The following is a 16,432-nucleotide window of genomic DNA, read 5'->3' on the forward strand; positions in this document are numbered from 1 at the left end:
ATTTGGAACACATACAGAATCATCCCTGAAAATCTATAACTAAATCATGCGAGAGTTAGGGATATCGAATATATTCGTTAACTATAGTATTATATGTATCTAATTAAGTACTTAAATTATGAGTAATTTTGAGTTTAGAATAATACTTAATATCAGTATAATATATCATCTAAATACCTAATTAAATATTCGATCTTAGATACAACTTGCATCGCACTTTGTTAATTTCAAAATTGTGACATGCATTAAACTGGTCTCAATCACCTTGATTATCAATGTTGGGGTAACATTAATCAATAAAATTATACATACATTCTTTTAATATATAATTTAAGTATGTAGATGATGTCTTATCATCTGCTTAGATGATTTTGAATTAAAAATAAAAGAAAATCTAATTATATTATGATATATCATTTATGTACCTAAATTATACATAAAAATGTGTACACATAGTATTATTTCACACTAATATGCACATTTATTAGTCATCAACATAACAATAAAATTATGCGTATCCACTTTAAGTACATAAATGGGTACACATTTATATGTATTATTATATAATTAAATGATTTTGAATTAAAGATAAAATAACATTTAATTACATAATAATATATATAAATATGTACCTATTTATATATTCAAAATATGTACATATATCATTGCTCTCAACATAAATGTATGGTATTATTAACAAATTCAACATTAATTGAAGACAGGTTGACGAGGACCATTATATTCATCAGTTATCAACTTATTTACATGCCCAATCCTATATTTCAATAGGTCATTTATCCAATCAATAGTACTAATTTTCAACACTTGGTGGTATCAATGCACAGAACAAATTCTTGTGGATGTTTTTGTATATTTCCTAAATATTTAAGCTTCCACAAAATCTGATGAAAGGTGATGGCAAACTACTAGTGCTGCTATATAGTTAATAAGAGGAGGTGTAATTAAAGCCCATGTAAGTCCCTCTCTGGTTCTAGAATGGGTGGCACTGGTTCTTTCTTGGTGTTTAGTATAAAAATAAAGTCATAAATGGATAGAGGTTAGTGCCTATAAATTGTTCTACTCCCATTATCTATAAACAACCAAATTTCAAGGAAGAATTCAACTCCTACTTCAAAGTAGATTCCAATCTCTTCATATCTTGATATATTTATGTAGGAAAGGCCCATCTGATAATAGTTTACATCATAAATAATCACCCAAATGCAAAGATTTATTCAAACAAGAGATTTGAATACATAAATGATATATTATTATATAATTGAATAATTTTAAATTAAAAATAAAATAACATTTAATTATATAATACCACATAGTTTATATTTCCAATTATATATTCGAAAACATGTACACAAATTCTACCTCCAATAACAAATGAAATTTTGTTTTACTTATGATTTGGTTTCCTACATTGAAAAATAGGTTATTAAAGAGCCTCGATATCAAATGTTGTCACGTGGAAATTAAGTGAGTGACATTTAAAATAAAAATTAAAAAAAAAAATCAAAAGGAGCTAAAATGTGGGTCATTGGATACCACCTCCAAAAACATAAATTTATTACCACCTTGGGTGAACACCATTCTACTTCACAAAGTAGTGCGCCAATTTTCTTAAAAAAGGTAGATCCCACTATCCATCATTCGTTCGATTTCCAAGCTTTCTAAGACAAACTTCACTTTTTGTACGAATACCACACAACATAGTATATTTAATATATTTTAAAATAAATAATAATATGTATACATATTTTTTATATATAATTTAAATATATAAATAATATATCATCTTATGATTGAGTGTTGTTTTATTTTTAATTTATAATCATTTATTCATATCATGACATAGTATCTATGTATATAAATTATGTGTCAAAAGTTATTTAAAATAAATAGCTTAATATGCAACAAATGAGAATGCAGAATCAAAAGAGATGCTTGTTCTGAACAAACAGCACATGTTTCAGTCCAATAATACAAATCTAAAAAATAACATTTGAACTTTAAACCAAGCAAATTCACATATGATTAATGGATTTGGTTTCATTTTACCAGATAAGCAATGGGCAAATTAGCAATACCTGACAATCTTTACCACTGAATTTGAACTAGTATCTTCTTTTATCTATGAAGTTATACCATGAACTTGGACTGAAGACTGATTAAGGAGTGCAATAATGGTAGGCAAAAGAAATATAAATAAATAAAATGTAAATAACACAAAATTGTTGGCAATGAAAATTGAACTTGGAAAAGAAACAGCAAGATTTATTTCAATTTTCACACACCAGAATGTGAACTGAAGTCAAACTAGGCATCGCCAGAATCATGTAGCTCTGCACTCAGCATGTGATGGAGAAGCCTATCAACTCTCTGACTTCGAGTTTTGGCACTGTACCAAACCAAACAATACGTAGCCTTAGCATATGGAAATAGAGCAATCTTATATGTACACATTTTTTAGTACACAATTGGGCACAAAAATGATATGTCATTATATGATTCGATATTATTTTATCTTTGTTTCAAAATCATCAAATCACATAATGACACATCATCTATGAACCCAATTATATACTCAAAAGTGTATACAAGTATTTTTATTGATGGAAATAAGTGTCAATTAGCCAATAGGTAGCATACATACCCTACAACATATCCACGTTGGTCCTTGATTCTTTCATCCTAGATCAAAATGTAGAAGATGACCATCATCATTAGTTTAGAGCATTGAATATCAAGAGGTGAGACATGTAAAACATTTGATGATATAGCAAGCATGATGTTCAATAAGTGAGAGATGTAAATAACAAACACACTAACATCATATAGCTCTTTCATAAATAGGCATTGCATTCAACCATTTCACTTTTATTTCAGAAAATGATTTCACCAGCTACCAACCTTGTCATCTCCTTCACATGTTTTAGAAGTCTCAAGATCCATTTCAGCAAAGAATGCCTCCAAGATAAAAGCTACAACCTGAGATTAAAATAGGAAGCAAAAGTGAGAATAGTTCTTTTATAATAGCTTGATTCCTTCTCTCTTGCTTCCTTCTCTCTTGCTTTATATTTTATAGCAACTTCGAAATTAAAGTAACCCAAATATCAAAAACAAAATTTAATCTTTAAACTCTTTGAAGAAAGAATTTGCATTTCTGAAGCAATCGTTTTTTTGCAACAGAAAAAACACAATAAATAGTAGAGAAGCATTAAACAGAGCTTACCAAATTCAAGAGCAATAAAACAGTTATTAGGTAGAAGCTGATAAAATAAACAAGGGTCCAAGAAGTTCCTGTCAATTCTGCGTAGCTCTGAAATGGTAAACCAGTATAATTAGTGCCTTCAATCATAAGCATAACTTTGAGCACCGAATAAAGGAAAAATAGGTGAAAATGACTTCAATGTTCTGTCTGAAATCTTTTGAATGTACCTTGTGGGTACAATCTTTTGAATGGGTTCTCAAATCAGATCTCATGATGTCTCTCAGTATTTTATCAATATCATCTGGCTGTCAATTACTGTATCTATAACTTGTGTGGGAGCCCAAGAGACAAATTTTGCAGTCAAATAATATCCAAACAGTGGCTGGAAGTTACCAGCCTGAAAATGCATCTAAGCCTAAATAAGCAGGCATCCTATGTAAACGATTCTCTAATTGAGAGCAAGTCAGAGTGGCAGCATAGAAGGATTAGTTCCCCAAATTGCCATCCAATAGATTGGGTTTGGTTGTAAGAACCCCTTTATTCTTTCAAATTTTCAATATAATCTTTGTAGTTCCCTATTAAATAAAAGGTTTTAGTTTTGGTTTTAAGAGTTCCCAACATGGCTCAATACTTGCCCTATTTACTGAATACATAGAAATGTTCAGTTGCTATGAGTGCGGCAGAAGAGAATGAAAATGTATAATAAACAGTGACTTTATTTCTTAATCTAGAAATCTATCATTTCAATAAAAATTGAAAAAGAAGTTTTACCTGCATCCAAGCTTGCCAGTTACCCATAACCAGCAAATTGAAAAGAGTCACCATTCCATTAGGATAGTCATTAAAATTAAAAAGGAAATAGCTGAAATTTTCAAGAAAAGTGATTTAAGGAACTCACATCACAGCCTTTTGAGAAAAATAACAGAACAAAAGGGCAATAACTTAACAAAAGGAAGGCAAGATTTTAATAATTTTTAGCTGCTTAACAACGTATCAGGATTTTGCACATGTACTTTAGTGATGTGTAAGAAGAAAAAACCACCTGACGATGTAATGTAAGAAGTAGATATATATAATAAATATAAGATTATCTATCATCTAATAAGGATACTCATCGCTAGCAAGATCGGTCTCTTCTAACTTTGCGTTCCCCACATTAACAATCCCGCCAAAGATCTATAAAATCAATGTATAAAAATTTTAACAGTTATATATGAACAGAAGTCCAAAAAATTGACAAAAATAATACTTGAGGTGTCAAATCTCAAAGATATTTCATATATCTAATACAAAAAACATTAAAAAACCACCAACAAAAACTAGAGAGGATAGAAAAATAATTAACTATTTCAGAACATCATACCAACCATATAATATTGTAGTAAAACACAATATACTTACCAAAAAAAAACAATATATGACCTCTTCTTTCCCTTAAATGAACTTACTTATTTTAAATCATTATACTAAATAAATCTAGAAAATTCAAAATATATCATTATTGTACTTTTGGAAGTAAAATATGCTAAATATATTCCCTATTATCCAAAATATATTAACCCAAAGGTCTTAAAATTCAAGTAAAAAGAGATACAATGCACTGATCTTTGCCAGTATGTGTATCAAGCATGCAACATAACTCAACATCTATATTTTTAAGCATTTTAAGGTGGAAGATATCTATATTTCAAAGTATTTTAAGGTTTCCACTCAAAAAATTATAATGGAAGGAAAAACACAAGATGGTGGTGGAAGAAAACTTTAGCCACATTATTAGAGTTTCATTTTTTCCTTTTTTATTTTATTAACCAAAGTGAAGAAAAAAGAGGTAGAAATATGCCAAGATTATCTCATGTATTTAAATCTTCCTTTATACTGAAAAGCATTTTGAAAAACAAGTAATACAAGTAACAAAAGCATCCTCTATGTCAAAAGCAAAGTATACCTGTACACCAAGAGAGCAATAGATACATAAGACACAAAATATGATCCCAAGATAAGGCATTAAACTTGGTATGAGGGTTAAGAATGTGGCAACAAAAGCTCGGTAACGTTGGACATGCAATAGGATCCTAATCAGTCTTAGCATTCTTGCAAGAAGCAGGTAGCGGATCCTGTTAGAAAAAGTTGGAGAAACAAATGGAGATAAGTATTGAACTGCAAAGAAATGAGAAGAAACATAATTTAATCACCTATAAGCATTTTACCCTGATAAAATACACTTCGTTAGAAAATTATCAATATTAGTTAATTAATATATTTAAGTAAGTCACAATAAGAATACTGCAGTTATTTCAAATTACAAACTATTTCATATTTGGAATCCTTGAATGGTTAAATAAAGGAAAGAGGTTTCTTGAAGCACCCTAATGCTTAGAAGGACCATTATAATGCCAAAATATAAATACAATTTACACTATGAATCGCATTTGAAATGATTCTGCTCTTACCATTCTCCGTTCGAAAGAAAGGTGAGACCATTAGGGGACACAAAAGTTACAGTTTCCCCAATAACTGCAAACACAATAATTATATGTTAAAGCAATATAATGAGATTTCAAACACAAACTAGAATGTCCATGGTTTATTCTTTTTATAACTTCTGTAGCAACAACCAACAAGTTACAGTAAATGAATATTTGAAAAGAACATATTACATGCATAAAATACTGTTGTATTTTCAGTTTTCTATAAAAATCCTGATTTTTCAATGAAGTATGTTTAACGCATTTACATTTAAGTATAATCATGAAACTACAAGGGTAGTGGTTTTTAACTGAAATTTGCATTGGTTGACACAACTTCAATTCCACGTTCTCCTAAAGAATGTCAGAAATACAAAATGACGGTTTGTCAGAAAATATAGGCACTTTTAAAAACAAAATAAGGTTAGATGAGAATCACATATATAATCCTCCTTCCCAAATAGCGCAAGAACATCCATCATGTGAGTTCCTCATTTCCCATTTCTTCAATATTAACATGATACGATTCTTTATTGAGTATATTGTTATAATGCGTCTCAGTTATAGTAGCCGAATTAAGTATCGTATCGTGTATCAAAAACCTAATTTTTCGTATCATAGATTGTATTGTAAGATATGTCTTTTTTAAGATAATAAAAAATAATAAAAAAATCAATTATCACATTATCATCTTGAAAAATATCATAAACACCCTAAAAATTCTTAGATAACACTTTATCACTTCTCCAAAAAGATGTATAAATTCGTATTGATAATATATATCATATCGTATCAATTTTTTATCTATCTTAAAATTTATATTGTTTTTCACCTATATCATATTGTATTATACAATACACAGTACGATACATATTATGCATTGTACAATACTAATAACTATAATCTCAGCTAAACAACACACAAAATTTTAGTAGTTTCAGGAATAAAGAATTTTCTCCAATATATCAAAAGATTATAAGCAATGCAACATTTATAACAAAAGTAAGGACATCACACAATAATTATGTGATATTCTACATTCTCAGAACCTTAAACACCTTAACAGCATGAACTTTCTCCATTTCTAATGCATAGATTACTCCTTTCATGTTATTGTAATATATGTGTCAGACTCTAACTTAAAAAGGTAACATCAATGTGTTAGAATATTTATCTTGATGATTTGTTTTAGAGTATTTAAAATCTTTAGGTTATTGACAACAATTTGCAAAGAGTTAATATCTACAAGAGTTGATGGAAGAAATTGAAGGCTTGCACTTGCAATTATGACCTCTTTCAGACACCCCTTTTCTTAAAATAATAAATAACGATGATTCAACGATATAGAAAAGTTAAAAAATTTGACAGATTACTGTTTTCAACATAAAAATTTAAAAAGACAATATATGACAAAGAATTATTGGAATGGTAGAACTACAATCATCAACATATATCATCGGTAATACAACAAAGAAACCATGTTCAGTAATTCAACTACATTTAAGGTAAATATATCATAGATAGTGAGGAAGAGATTGTCCAATGTAGTTACCTATTATCCATGTTATCAGAAAATCAAAGCGATTTTGACCATCACTCCAGTAATTCTCAAATCCAAATGAATAAACTTTCAGAGCCATTTCCAGTACATATATCCACCCTGTTGAACAATAAGTAATCCATGAGCTCCAAAGACAGTGGTGAAGCTTAAAGTGTGACAACACCACTTAATGAGCATCTCAAGTGTAATACAGGAATATAAATGCACATGGTCATCCAAAGTGATGTCACATTTCCTCCACCCATTCAGTTGCTGCCAGAATCTGGCACTGTAAACACTTTCATGGAAAAACGTTTGTATAGCTAAATAATAGGTTTCCTTAGATGCTTAGCAATTCTAAAATTGCATGGACTTATCTGCTCAACAAAAGGCATCTTTATATATCCTCAAGTTACTAGTCAGGACCCATTCACATGTATACATGACAGAAGATATGAATTGTTAAAAATAATGCCTTGGCAATCAACTTACCAAAGACAAATTCCACCTCTTGCCACACTTTCTGTCCAGAACTGTTTTCTATATCAAGCTGCAAAACATTACACATCAAATTACATAAGCAAGAATAAATATAGACTTTCAATAGAGCCACCAGGAACCAATTTATCCCAACTAAACTGACGAAATCATGAACTGGCAAAGCAGTTTATAAAACACATAATATGGTTTAAAGCAGATTATGCAATAGAGTATTCAAGGATCAGATCAAGAAAGTGAATGAGAGAACAATCTAGCACATAAATGTGTTTCAACAAAAGTAGCACCAAATATGCAATATTTTGTTATTTGAATTTCCAAATCTTAAATAAGCGCATGAGCTACTTCTACCTAAGTTTAGGGTTTTTCTCCACAAATCAGCTGAATGAATTGCCTTTCCTTTTATAAGTATGTTAGAGCCCAGAGTATGGCTCAAAAAGTCTCTCGCGTGTTCCAAGGCTTTCATTTATGTATTTTAATTGTTGTTCCAGCTCTTAGATGTAGCCCACTTAAATTGGACCATGTTCTTCAAGACATCAGAAAAAGCAGAAATTGGATCTAAGGTACGAGGTCAAGCGACTGAGGCATCAGTTGTAAACTCAATAACAACAATAATTAAAAAAGCACCTATAGCAATTCTTATCAGATTACAGCTCTTTAACATAATTCTGGACAAGGAGTTGCAACTAGTATCTTTTCCTAGATCAACTAACAAAAATATCAAATAATAATGTTTAAACATATAAGTATATAACTGTGACCTTATTTACAGACTTAATTCTTGGAGGACATCAACAGAATGCCACAACAAAACATTCAAAAGCTGAGAAAGTAGGAAAGATGTCCAGAAGACTGCAGGATTAATAATGGAGGTGACTCCATCAGCAAATTGATTTAGCCCCTTTTGAAAAAAAATAATACTCCTCCAAAAAACAATATTTTACTTATTAGACTTTCCTACTTGATAGATACTCAATGCATACCCTGTATCTTAATTTGTTTTCTACTCTCCAAAGAGGTCAGCTAACCTTTCCCAGTTGTGTATTTTGTAGAAAATGGTATGCTGATTAGTAACTAGAAACCACTCATCATTAGCAAACAATTATCACTTTTTCACTTTGTTTATTCGAAAAAAATACAGCAGCTAAATTTATACCACGATTTGTGAACTTCACTACGAATATCAACCGCACAACTCACAACATTGATTAGCAAATGCTTGCATTAAACAACATACACTACTAGAAGTATCAGTACAGGCACAGAACTTAAATTGTAAAATAAAAATGTTCAATACGTTCTGTAAGTTCAGGGCATACCGTTGTTTCAACAATAACGGCAACGAGATTCACTATGAGAATGAAGGATACTATGTACCCAAATTTGGGACTCCGTATGAAAGCTTTCAAGTTTTCAGAGAATGGTGAACGGTAAACTAATGGAAATCTTTCAAAACAGGATGGCTGCAACCAGATGTAAATTATCATACATCAATTCTAAAAATTCTATCATTCAAAACAAAAAAGATTTGAGTTTGGACTCACAACATCCTCCTTTTGGAATCTTAGAGCAATGGCCTTGCAAAGGTCATAGAATTCATCCAAGTTGATCTACAAACAAAAATGATCAAGTTCATCAAATGGACTAAATAGGACTCAAAATCAATAAACAATAATATAACTACAATTGCTATACATAGATGCCGTTATTAATATATGTGATCAGAACATGAAACAACAGTGTACACATTCAAAGAACCACCAAACAAAAGGCTAGGAATTTCTAAATTATGATTTGGGTGGAAAAAGTTATATTGTGTATGCAGGTCTAAAAGGATTTCATATAACAATAAATTAGACTGAGTGTAGAGGACAATATACCCTGAAATCATGGGTGTCATCCAGCTCCTGAAATATGAACTGAAATTCTTCTTGTGATATTTTTGGCAAAGTCCTACAAAAGATGAACAAAGGCAAGATATAATATTCACAAGAGCCAAGTTGATGGCACAGTTAATAGAACAAGTTAATTACAAGATCTGAGATAATGGAAGCCCACTTTCCTTTTTGTAGTAAGACCCAAAATTTTTATAAAAATAAGAATACCACATAAAAGGGGTGAACCGGAAGTTCACTGTAAAAGAAAAAATTAAAATGAGCTCAAGAACTTCACAATAAAAATTCCCTCAAAAAGCAGAAAAACTTTGAAAATTAAGACACGACTACTATCCAATCCTTTTGACTAAAGAAAAATGAAATCCCTTCATATTGCTTAGTAAATTTAAAGAGCACAAAAGATTTTGAAAATTAAGACAACTGCCACCCACTCCCTTTGAATATATAAGAAAAAACCTTCAAATTGTGTTGTAAATATAACCTGATAGACAAAGATAATAGGGAAGAAATCAAATTTTATCACACACAATTACATGAGAATCAACTTATTCTTATAGGAAGAAAAGCTCTAATTTAGGGAACTACAATATCTCCTAGAATATTGACACAATTGTTATTTACTTTATCTACAAAATATTTTAGCCAAGAACAGGAAACTATATCTCTGAAAAATTAGGATATTGAGATTGGGAGAATCAGGAAACCCAATTCAGAATTTTCTCTTTTCCATAGTAACTAATGCCCACTCAAAGAAGCAAGATCACAAACTCTTTTCCAAAGAAACTCCAAGCTTTCATCCTTACCTTCCTTGTATATTCTTTTTATTCAGTTCTATTTATAAGACCCAAAAACCACCAAAATAGAGCATCTCAAAAGAACACAACTTTTCCCCTCCCAAATGCAATATGATATTCAACAAACAATGAAATTTAATTCATTGGTATTTTCAAATAGAAAAAGAAAAGCATCTTCTGGATTAGAAGAAACTGCAATGCTAGATGTATAGGCATATTCACTGCAAAACACATTTGAAAAAGTGGTACAAGTAATACCTGTATTTATTAAGCTCTTCAAACAGTTGTATACATTGATCTTTGTTGAGAGATCCAACACTCTGTTCAACATAGGAAAAAGGCCCTTACATAACAGGCAACAAAATAGATAATAGAGCGAGGCATCAACAAAACCATTGCTACTACATTTAGATATAGGGAAAATACACAATATCACTACATGTAACAACGGTTATGGTGGTAATCTTATCTATAAAACTGAAAAAGACAAATTCTCTCTACATAACACAGATCATAGGTAAAGTTAAGTAATCAGATGAGCTTCAAAAATCCTCTTGAATATGTTAAACTACAAAGTCAGCTGCAATTACAAAACAAAAACAGAAGAAAATGCTCAATGACAAGGCTAAGTTAAATAAACTCTGGTTGGAATTAGATAGCCGTTACTATATATCCCAAATTCATATCTTGATCCCATCAATATATTAAATAATACACAACAGAAACATAGGATAATTTTGACCAGATGGGTCTTTCTTTTTCAACCTGGATAATTTGATCAGTCACGTTACAATTCATGTCAAAGACTGACATGAAGAGCTGCTTTCTTTTCAACTCATAGGCTTTTCAAAATCAAACTCTCACAATCTACCATAACTAACTCAGAAGTTCGAAAATTGACAATTGGTTCTTCCCACCCCCAATAAAAAAAAAAAAAAAACTGCTATAATAAACAGGCAAGAGGCTACTTTGTCAGTAATAATTTAGCTTTCTATCAGTATTAATGATCTTCTGATTAGTGTTTACCTCAAATCAATAGAGAATCAAAGCACTCCATGAGCAACATCATTCCTGCTTTACTTTTTTTATTTTTCTAGAACAATCCAAATATTGGTACGTTACTACAACTAATCAGCTAAAACTAGTAACATCTCCACCATTAAATTCTAAGTAATAATGATTTCTCTATAACTTCATCTAGAGTGAAGAAAATTTGCAGGACAAAAATGAACGGATAAGTAGCTTCCATTTGTTGTGTATGATAAAAAAGGTTGGGAATAAAGTAGTTTCAAAGTGTGCTACGAGAATTAAAGAGATAGATGGTTAATACTTACATCCTTATCAATGAGATAAAATGCCTTTGCCAATATTCTTTTCCTCATGTGATCCATCTCAGAAACTTGTTTCGCAAGCTACAACAAAAATTTTAAATGAGGAGTGAAAGATAGTTAGCATATCCATCTGCACGGTTTCTAAAATCCAAGAAAAATTTTATTAAAATTTTAGGAGGATACTCCATATATCCCAAATTATTAGTCCATCCTAGCAATTCTAAATTTTCTAGAATCTAATACACTTGTTGGGTCCTTTCTATTAACTTATTTGGAATTCATAGTGTTCCACGTGTGAATAGAATCAAGTTGACTAAAATGTCTTGTGCTTGAGACCAAGCATTCTATTTATAACAAGAACCAAAATTGGTAAGTATTTGTATGTATCTGGCAAATTATTTACTAAATTTCACCATATACTTTTAAGGACAAGCTAGAGTTAATTTTGTCATTGGGACTACTCCTATCAAATTAAATTTTTAGGACAACATTAACACAAGCCTTGGAATATTATGCATTTTAAACCACTCTTTGCAGAAAACTTGTAGAAATTTTACAAAGAAAAACAATAACAAAAATTTTGAAATTCTAAAAAAGAGTAGTTTGCTTTTAATGGTGGACAATCATATTGGAACAAAATAAAATAAAAATTTTAAATTATTCCACATGGAGGCATGTATATACTGCACCATGTAGAAAAGTATCACCAATGCTATTCCACATGGCAATTATAGTATTTTTCAGCCATACTCTTAAATGTTAAAGAAATAAAAGAAACCAGTACCTGACCTCTGAAGCTATCATATACAACAGCAAGGATCAAGTTGGTGACAAAGTAAACCCCCACTAGAATGTAGAGAACAAAATATATGCAATACCATCGCGAAGCCCTTAAAAAGAAAATATAGTGGATAAATTGAAAGTAAGAGTTTCCAGAGACATTGATGAAATTTCAAGACTGTTAACATAAGACAATGAGATCATCACTAAACATAAGCGTAAAGAAAGAATACTGATATATATAAGCATTCAAGACATGATAAAAGATTTGTTAATGCACCATTAGAACTCAGAGGTCTTTAAAGAACTGAAAACCAGAGACCAAAATTTGTAAATAACAATGTTAAACTTCTTAAAGCCATTGATGAAAAGTTAAGACTCTAATATATGACACCATCAGCTATATTGTGATCTTCACCAAACAAAACTGTATTGAAATAACATTAAAATGTTAAGAGTAATCAAAACAAGCTAAAAGATACAAAAATTTGTCATGTAAAAAAATTGTGATGACAATGTATGCAAATAGCTCATGAATCAAAGAATAAGCATATACACTAAACAGGTGTAAAATTGATCAACATGAAAGGTATCTAAATATACTAATTAATTTAGAAACTTAAATTTAGCTCTAATAAAACTAAATTCCTTTCCAATTTCTACTTACTTGTACGCAGGTATCCAAACATCTGGGTTGTTGGAAGTGGTGAACAAAAGAAACATCTGGTACAATGTTGAACCATATGAAGTAAATATTATTTTACCCTCTTGTGTGTCTTCAAACATTACATATGCTACCCAACTGGCGAACAGCAGAAACAAAAGCCAAAGTGCCTGTAGTTTTAGAATATAATGGAGGTATATTATTCCATTAACCATAAACACTAAAAAAGTAGCAACATTTTAAAACTTGGGAGACAATTGCAAGTGCAGCCACTATATAGATTGAAGAAGAATGTTAGGATGGTAAACAAACCAAGACATTCAAGTACGTGCCAAGCATTCCAGCCAGAATGAAGATGCTATCTCGTAATTCTCTGAAGTCAAAATGAAGGTGAGATTATAAAATGGGCAAATCACACGCTCTAAAATTACTTGATAGCAAAAGCAAAACTAAGACACGCAAGTTCACCACAATTAGTGTTAACTATGACACGACGATGTGATTCCCAATCTCAAGTTTTAATTCTGAGCATGCTCATTGGCAATGACAAGGCACAAGAACCTCTTCTTGCACAAGTCCTAGTTTTTAGCAAAACTATCAAAAGGTGCCTATCCGTAGTATGCACAACTCTGTATCACTATTAAAATACACGATCAACCCACAAACATGCACAAATGCACACATACACTGTAGGAACATAAATGAATTCACAATAAAAAGAGTATATATGAGTCCTTCTGCACCATACCTAATGTTTAGGATGAAAAAGACAACTCTGATATATGGTGCAATCCTAAGCGGAAGAAAGTCAAATGCTAGTGGAGACAAGTAGAGAACATATACCAGAAAATCAGCAACCAAAATTAACAGGCAAATGACCTGAAAAATTAAACCATATAGTCAAATAAAGTATTATTAGACTGCAGAATGAGGGAAATAGAAAAAGAAAAGAAGAAGTCCAACATATCAAGGACCTATTAAGGACAATTTAACATTTGAGTGATCAATGCACATTTCCAAATAAGAGGCTAGGTAAACCAAATTAAGAAGAAAATTGCAGAAATGGTTGAACAATTTCAAATTATTAAATTACATAACAATTTTTATTCTTCTATGTAAAAAATTACAAAAAATAAACTATTTCAAAGAATTAAATTATGAAGCTAAAAAAAAATTAAATTAAAGATAAAGCACAGATCGATGATGTTTTACCTTCAACCGAATAAGAGGATTTTTGCAGTAGATTTGTGACCCTTCGAATGAAATTGGAAAGAAAGTATGAATCACAAGCACAATGACAGTTACACCCTGTGCAGAATCAAAATGTTATCATGCAACTTGCAACCACAATCACTCAAAGAAATTTGAGTACGGAACATTTAAGATCTTCTAATCTTATAAACTAAGTTTAGATTTTCAAACAAAAATTTTTTACAACTACAAATACACTGTAAAGAATAATACTAAATATTCCAAGTTTGTGTCCCACCTTTTGAATCCCAAGGGGTTTTATTTTAGTTTATTATTGTTATGTATATTATGTGATAATATGGTAAAAGGTGTGATAGCTCTAAATCAATGTCATATCAATTAGGATGCAAAGGTTGGCATGATGTGCAACATTATTTAACACTTGGAAAATGAAATCTTCATCGTCTCCAAAAAAGGACACCTACTATCACAATACCCATTAATCCATGTATCTATAGATTCAATCAAGTCCATCTCATTAAAATAAAACTAAATTGCTTGCACTTCCATAAGGAGGACATGCAATAAAAGCTAGTACTGAAGGTGGATGATAAAAACGGAAAACTTTATTCTGCCCATGTGAAGTTCATACTTTGAAAATATGATAACAGCTATCAGTCACACCCCAGAAACAATAAAAAGTATGAGTCAAACTCGGAGTGACTAACAACAAGTACGTATCACCTAACAAACCAGCTGTATCAATCACCAAGAAAAGGACTTCCAGATCAAACATTAATTCTATTTGATCAAGCCGATATGAGTTTATAATTTGCCAACAAGTTTTGAATTTATTTCACTTGATTTACAATGTCCTTTTTTTTCCCAAGAAGGAAAAATCAAGATAAATTATTTAGTTGCTTGTGAAATATTACACTTTAGTGCCCTAAATTACTGATTCTTTTTCTTTTTCAATAAGATTTATAAATTATGCTTAAACTTTCACAGATTCCTTAACATAACAGTGTAACCATTTGGTTTTCATCACACTGCTGACTTCATCAAAATTGTCAAACAAAACCTAACATCTTCTTTACCATATATTTAATTCCAATTCAACTGGACAAAATACCATTCTAAGAATATCATAAACCTTACCTCGTAAATAAGTGACTCTGTACCAGTTAAATATGGCAACTGCCCAAGATAATAGTAATCTCTATCAGTGCAAGACTGTGTGAGAGAACTCTTTGAGCACCACAAAGGTTTCTGCATGAACTCAATTAAGTCAAGAATCACAAAACGAGTAAGATGGAGCCGAGAGAAACAGAACTACATTAAAAAAATTAAAATTAAAAAAAAAAAAAAAGAAAAGAAACGAACTAACCAACCTCGAAGAAATTCAAGATTATCAAAGCAAAATAATTAAGGGACCAAATGAAATCAAACTTAATAAACATGAAGTAGAACTTGGCAGATTTGTCGAAGCTCGACTGTGACTGATCAAGAAGTTGTTCTGGTAAACCAACGCCATCTTCAGCCTACAAAACAAAAACAAAAAATCGTCAACCAATCAGAACAAGCATTCTCCAGTAAAAAAAAAAACCTGATATACAAGAATTGCCACAGTGATTTAATGAGATGATAAGTCTCTTGTGCAATTTAATATGAGAAGGGAAGAGATTACCAGATCCACAAGAGCCGCGGCCTTCTGGTAGCTAGAACCGCTTGTGATGGCATCGGAGCGACGTGTGAAGATTGAAGGGTGATCTCTCCGCCGAATGCCGTTAGTGTTAGTGCCACTACTTTCTCCGCTTATCAGTGGAGCCTTCTCCATCTGCAACTCTCGGAAACTGAATCCACCGGTAACGACTAACTACCCAACTACTTGTACGGCGAGTCTTTTGTTGAAAGCTTGAACTGAAAAATGGACGTTGAAATGCTTATATAAAAATTTAAAAAAAAAAAAGAGTTCATACCATAAAAATTAATATTTCGTAAACGACGTCGTGTTTATTTAAAGATTTACGTTACAGTGGGTTCATTTATGAATT

The 16,432-nt window shown here is 31.0% G+C and overlaps 1 protein-coding gene across 3 annotated transcripts; it reads right to left on the minus strand.

Annotated features, from left to right (window-relative positions):
- Positions 1-20: 20 nt before the first annotated feature.
- Positions 21-16,316, minus strand: LOC123196390 (two pore calcium channel protein 1). 3 transcript variants are annotated; one of them, XM_044610402.1, is made up of 24 exons: positions 16,066-16,316; positions 15,770-15,919; positions 15,537-15,647; positions 14,400-14,495; positions 13,936-14,066; positions 13,500-13,560; positions 13,191-13,357; positions 12,528-12,633; positions 11,747-11,824; positions 10,671-10,732; positions 9,604-9,676; positions 9,268-9,333; positions 9,043-9,186; positions 7,718-7,775; positions 7,238-7,345; positions 5,671-5,734; positions 5,166-5,334; positions 4,332-4,396; positions 3,992-4,082; positions 3,242-3,328; positions 2,920-2,997; positions 2,663-2,700; positions 2,304-2,407; positions 21-39 (listed from the first exon to the last, which is right to left on the minus strand). In XM_044610402.1, the coding sequence occupies exons 1-23, from the start codon at positions 16,213-16,215 to the stop codon at positions 2,326-2,328; spliced, it is 2,235 nt and encodes a 744-aa protein (XP_044466337.1). In that variant the 5' UTR covers positions 16,216-16,316; the 3' UTR covers positions 21-39; positions 2,304-2,325. The 3 variants fall into 3 exon arrangements, with proteins under 3 accessions (XP_044466337.1, XP_044466338.1, XP_044466336.1); XM_044610403.1 differs by lacking the exon at positions 21-39 and adding an exon at positions 2,039-2,173; XM_044610401.1 differs by lacking the exon at positions 21-39 and having other exon boundaries at positions 2,197-2,407.
- Between the last annotated feature and the right edge of the window lie 116 nt (positions 16,317-16,432).

Source organism: Mangifera indica, chromosome 14 (assembly GCF_011075055.1).
Source record: "Mangifera indica cultivar Alphonso chromosome 14, CATAS_Mindica_2.1, whole genome shotgun sequence".
NCBI classification, from domain to species: domain Eukaryota; kingdom Viridiplantae; phylum Streptophyta; class Magnoliopsida; order Sapindales; family Anacardiaceae; genus Mangifera; species Mangifera indica.

Excerpts from the sequence above, each read along its gene's own strand:
- LOC123196390 (XM_044610402.1), bottom strand. The coding sequence starts at position 16,215 with ATGGAGAAGGCTCCACTGATAAGCGGAGAAAGTAGTGGCACTAACACT. Across the intron at positions 9,334-9,603 it reads ATGACACCCATGATTTCAGG|ATCAACTTGGATGAATTCTA; the intron begins GTATATTGTCCT and ends TTTTGTTTGTAG. Across the intron at positions 3,329-3,991 it reads ACTGGCAAGCTTGGATGCAG|AGCTACGCAGAATTGACAGG; the intron begins GTAAAACTTCTT and ends TTACCATTTCAG.